Here is a 6,000-nt window from a genome sequence, read left to right on the forward strand (position 1 = left end):
GGTGCATAAATGTGTGTATGGCATTAATGGAAACAAACTAGGTTGTGAACGATCACTCTCGGAGGAGCAACAATGTCAAATTAGTGAAGCTAGCGAAGCAGGAGAGGACCCTATCAAAAAAGAAAGCGTGTGAAGGATCGCGATCACGATCGAAGGAGGAACAAACTATGGAGCCTGGGAGCAATAGTGAAGAAGACGAGAGGTGCAAATGCCATTGTATGTTTGAACCAGGAAGCACAGATTAGAGAGAAGTGCATTTAGTTTAGGGTTTTAGGTTTTCAATAATATAATTTAATATTATTTAGAAATTACTGGTGAGTTGGTGAGCCAACTCGGCTCACTATGGGTTGAACCCAGGTGAGTCGGGTTCTTAGTGAGCTAATTTTGATCTGTATTAAAAAAATTTATTTTTTTTCAATCCAACCCAGTTTGAACCTATGGTGGGCTGAGTTAGCTCGCAGGTTATAATCCACTTTGACGACTCTAAATATATCACATTAATTATTTGTAAGTTATTTGTAAGGTTAAATATATATTTAATTCCTAAAACTTGGGAGCAAAATAAAAATTAGTCTATATCTTAAAAATGATATAATTTTTGTCCTTAAATTTTAAAATAAAATAAATATAGTTCTTTTAAATCAATTAGGTTAAATTAATTTGACATGTCACACAAATTTCAGGTTGACATTTAATTTGTTTACACTATTTCTTGACACTTTCTGACTCAAATGAGTCTCAAATGTCAAAAAAATTAATGTCATGTGATTTAAAAAATTATCCCCATTCATTTTTAAAATTTAAGAATTAAAATATATTAAAATTTAAGACATAATAAATTTTAATTTTGAATCAAAATTAAAAATATATTTAATCTCTATTTTTAACGAAAATAAAAATTACATTAAGACAAAAAATTGTAAAACTAAATTAAATAATTTTAACAGAATTAATAAAAAAAGTGATCATTAAACCATATATATATATATATATATATATATATATATATATATATATATATATATATGTGGTTACAGATTATATCCTAGAAAAACTAAAAGTCTACACCAAGGACCAGAGAGAGTGGAAAAGAAAGTGTAATTCGGTGCCTCGTTGGCCGTGCGCAATAGATTGTGTCCAAAACGAATGTTATTTTCAAAGACAACTTTGGCTGTTTGCCAACTTTCCCGCATTTTCTTTCTTACTTTTTTCACTCTTTTCCAAACCTCTTCTCTCTCACCTTCTTCTTCTTCTTCCCTCTTCACTTTCTCGCTTCAATTTCTCACTTTGAAGCTGTAGAAAACAAAACAACTTTCGTTGCAAAGTATGGGTGCCTCGGACAACAACAACCACTTTCTTCAAGTTGTCTTCAACAACTTCGACGTTCTTGCTCTGTAAATCTCCTCTCTTCTTTTCCAAATCATATACTCTTTTTTTTTTCACTCTTGCTCAAGTTATGGCAATCATTTTGTTGTTCTTTTACTAAATGCATTCTATAATTGACGTTTTCTCCAGACCCTTGGTTACGCTTGCTTACCCTTTGTAAGTAGTGCTGCTTCTTTTCTTGTATTTCTTTCGTTTGGGAAATGAATGTGTCTGAATTTTCAACTTTTATGCCTACCCTTTTGCCTCCATGGTCAGATATGCTTCAATTAAGGCGATCGAGACCAAGTCTGCTGCTGATGATCAACAATGGCTCACGTATTGGATTCTTTATTCCATTCTAACACTCTTTGAGCTCACATTTGCAAAAGTTCTTGAAGTGTGAGTTCCTCTTCTAATGGTCATGTTTCAGACATTACACCTTCATTTTTTATGCCATATAACTTATAAATGATCCATTATTTAATGTTCTCTCTCTATTCCTTTAGAAGGACAAGGAGCAAACATTGCCCTATCATAGTCGCTTCACAATTTAACCACAGTTGTAATTTTTGGAGTATATAAAGAGTTTCACGTCTCACATTTTCTTGGTTTTGGTACCTTCTAGTTATTATATGTCAAAATAGTTTGAAGAATTTCGAATAAGGATAAGAGTAGGTTCACACAAATGAAATTGGGCCAAGTGGAACTGATCTAGTGAAAATTGTCCCATTTGTCTAAAATGCCTTGAACTTTGTCTCTTTTTGTGCTTATATTTGGGTAAAGATTGTGAGTGAGGATACATAATAGTCTTTGCTGTGGTTTCTGTTTTTTGTTTTCTTTGCTTTACATCTGTTACAGTGTTATTTCTCGAATATAATATTTTGGTACTAATTTCAGGCTTCCCATTTGGCCCTTTGCCAAGTTGATATTCAGTTGTTGGTTGGTTCTGCCTCACTTCAATGGGGCTGCAGTTGTGTACAGAAATTACATCAGACCATTCTATATGAACCCACAAATCCCAATTCCACAAGGCTCACAAATCTGGTATTTTCCCCAAAAGAAGTCCTTATTCAGTGAGTCAGATGATGTTTTGAGTGCTGCTGAGAGATACATGGAAGAACATGGTACAGAGGCCTTTGAAAGACTTATAAACAAGGTACACATATTACTAATGCTTTTAGTCCAGAATAACTGGTCCTGCTTCAAAGTTATGATATTTCTTGTGGTTTTTTGGACTATTGCATGTTACACAGAATCAGCATATTACCCCTTGTTTAATTCTAAATATGCAACATTTATTTATGAACGAAAATCAGATTTGTGGACAATAACAGACTAGCATGGGAGATAAGTGTCTTGTATAAGTCTTGTTTGTATTTCATTTAAAACTAGCATGAATTCCAATGCACTTCAGCTCACAATTAACAAAGGGATCCTTCACAAAAGTAAGTCGAAGGTAACTTAACATTAGCAGAAACATGATTGTTAAAGTTACCAAACTTAATTTTAGATTAGTTTTCATTTTTCTAATTGAGTTCTCAAAAGTTTTTTATTTTTTTTAATAGAAACTTGGTTTCGGGTAAAATGTAAGCATGCCACTGTACTTTTGAATGTGATCAAACATGTTATGATACTGAGTTTATTCTCCAGAGTTTCAAACACTAGACATATTTGCACTTAGTCGGGGGAGATTTGGCTGCTTGGTATTTATTGTAGAAATTTGTTGCATAATCTATCTTAGTTTTGAACATTGAATGAATCATTTGAGCTAGAAAAGCTGGAATTATAAGCTGAAATTTCATTTACAAGTTGAGGTACACTTGTTTTAGACTCCTTGTGATTCCCTTGTAGTAAATTTAGACTTATTGAGATTTTTAAGCACTGTGTTTCACTTCATTTGGGTTTGGAATTGAAACCATGAAAAACATAATTGGTTTTGATGTGCAGAATGACAGACAGGCCAGGGCAAGGAGGAATGGAAATTACATGATCTTTGATGACGACTATAGATATTGAACTTTGTTTTTGTTTTCTTAAAACAAGATATTGAACTTTGTTAAGGCATCATGGCTAATATTTCATTTTATCATAGTTTGTGATGTTTGATGATGACCATATATATTGAACTATGTTAATGGGTCACTTATTCTCCAACACCCTTCCCTACTTTTAAAGTTTTTAATTATTAATTTAGTTATATTTTGATAAATTAAGAGGTAAAATATTTTTAAGTTTTTTTTATCCCAATGCATATTTATTTTCTATAATTTACTAAAATAAAGTATAAATTATAATTATAAAATTATACTCATGTTTATATATATATATATATATAGATAGATATATTATCTGTTATTAATGTAATTAGAATGTTATACGGAAAATATTGTTATAACTTCCCAATGTTAAATTTTCAGTTACTAATGTCTTTTTATTACGTTGTGGAATTAAATATTTCTCTCTAAATCACTCAATCCCAAAGCTAATTTTATTCACTTTTAGTACCAAAATATGTGTGAAGATTTGTGTGAAGATTTAAAGATATCAAAACGGGTTACTTGATTTGGTTCGGCTCATCACGGGTTGTTACTCAGTGAGTTATCCTAATCCGATTTATTTATTAGTAAGCAAAAAAATTTTGAATTCAATTTGGTCTTTACGAGTTGGTGGGTTAAACAGGTTAATTTACTGATTCACTTAATTAAAAGAAATATGCAATTTTTTTTACAGTAAAAAAAAAAACTAAATTATAATTTTGATTAAAATCTAAATAAATTTGAATATAATCCAAAATGATGTTAAACTCTAAATATAAACCAAAATCACAAAAATACAAATTACTATCTAACAACAAATTATAGATAACCCAACTCAATTCAAATGCAAAGCTTAACATAATAAAAAACACTTGTGTGACCCTTTATTTGCGGGTTGATGAGCTAATCCGACTCACCACTGGTTCAATCCGGGTTAGTCAGGTTTTTAGTGGACTAGGTAAAAAATTAATCCAAATTGAAATTTATAAACAAAATTTAACCCAACTCGGCATGAATTTGTGATGGGTCAGGTTGGCCCATGTGTTTTAACCCATTTTGACAGTTTTAAAGATTACCTCTAACTAGGGATGACAATATGACGGGTTTCGTTATCCTATACTCGTTCCTAAAGAAAAAAAAATCATCTTTGTAAGACCCGCGAATTTAATTAATTAAATTAATAAATGCGGGAGGCTAGTGCATTTATGACATTAAATTATGTTATGTATGACGTGGAAAAATACTAGCTTAAATGGTTGAGAGTACTTTGTTTTGTGTGAGAGGACTTGGGTTTGAGTCCTATGGATGCTAATTGTGTTTAGTTTTGTTATTATTGTTTTAATGGTATGTTGCGCCACGTTTTGTATGAGATAATGCTTGAATTGTGTGTAGTAGCAAGAAACATAAGTTGGCCTAGTGGTTAGCTTTGACTTGGCATTGGGAAGGTCATGGGTTCAAACCTTGGTGAGTCAAATTTATTTCTTTTTGGCTTAAACTTTAGTTGTGTGGCTGAATATGAATAGATTTATTAACCAAATTAGAAGGGACTATAAAAGGCAGAATTTGAGAGGAGAGTAGGGTTTTGGAGGGCTGTTTCTGAAAGCTATAGAGAGAGCTAAGCCGAATTCCCATGTTTATACTGTCTATTTGGAGTGTATTTTGGATGAACCTGTTGCTGTAGTGTGCGTGAAACAGCGTCAAAACCTACAATTCTCGCTCAGGCTCGTCTAGGCGAGATATGCAGGGACGCGAATCCTCAATCTAACCTACAATTCTCGCTCAGGCTCGTCTAGGCGAGATATGCAGGGACGCGAATCCTCAATCTGCTCGTGGCCATCGCTCGGGCAGAGAGTTTTGGAGTTTGGGCGAGGGCTCATCTCGCTTAGGCGAGTGAGACTCGCCTAAGCGAGAAATCGTATGAGATTGTGTTTTATGTTGAACAACTCGTGCAGGCGAGGGTGATTGTTGTTTTGAGCGGGAGTACATCTCACCCAGGCGAGACCCTCTCGCCTAAGCGAGATCTCGAGGGAAGATTGGTGGTTATTGTTGAACTCGTCGCCTAGACGAGGTATATCAATTTTGGGCGAGTGGGAGTCTCGCCCAGGCGAGAATGATCTCGCTTATGCGAGATAGGCTGGACAGGTTATACAAAGGAGTCTATTTTAAGGGAGTGAAGGGGATGAGAAACTTCCACGGCAGGTGTTATTGCTATATTAATGGGATGAAGTGGAAATTATAGAACATGGTCTATAAGGCTTATAAGAATATCTCATTGGTGGGCTTGCTGGTGTTCCAAGGGTTGTGGCCCGGAACTTATCTTTGAGTTGTGGCTCAGGATGGGGGTTAAGCACGTGGCATTCTATGGGTTGTGGCCCGGAATGACTTTCCTTGAGTTGTGTGCTCAGGATAGCGGAAGAACATTAGAAACCTTGAGTTGTGGCTTGGGTTGGCGAGTGTGCCGGTGCGAGTGCGCTGGTTGTGGTCAGTACGGATGGGTCCAGATGGATTGCCCTCCTTAGTGGTTGCTGACGAGTTTGGTAGTCCTGGGACGTTACGGACTATGTTCGTATTTGGGAACTCCACCTGGCGTTACGGTGTG

The 6,000-nt window shown here is 34.7% G+C and overlaps 1 protein-coding gene across 2 annotated transcripts; it reads left to right on the forward strand.

Annotated features, from left to right (window-relative positions):
• Nucleotides 1-1,192: 1,192 nt before the first annotated feature.
• LOC114177330 (HVA22-like protein c) lies at nt 1,193-3,519 on the forward strand. 2 transcript variants are annotated; one of them, XM_028062622.2, is made up of 5 exons: nt 1,194-1,394; nt 1,516-1,542; nt 1,642-1,764; nt 2,263-2,521; nt 3,313-3,519. In XM_028062622.2, the coding sequence occupies exons 1-5, from the start codon at nt 1,327-1,329 to the stop codon at nt 3,379-3,381; spliced, it is 546 nt and encodes a 181-aa protein (XP_027918423.1). In that variant the 5' UTR covers nt 1,194-1,326; the 3' UTR covers nt 3,382-3,519. The 2 variants fall into 2 exon arrangements, with proteins under 2 accessions (XP_027918424.1, XP_027918423.1); XM_028062623.2 differs by lacking the exon at nt 1,516-1,542 and having other exon boundaries at nt 1,193-1,394.
• Nucleotides 3,520-6,000: the final 2,481 nt, after the last annotated feature.

The sequence above is a fragment of the Vigna unguiculata genome, chromosome 3 (assembly GCF_037176805.1).
Source record: "Vigna unguiculata cultivar grain cowpea cultivar isolate G323 ecotype 2 chromosome 3, ASM3717680v1, whole genome shotgun sequence".
Taxonomy (NCBI): domain Eukaryota; kingdom Viridiplantae; phylum Streptophyta; class Magnoliopsida; order Fabales; family Fabaceae; genus Vigna; species Vigna unguiculata.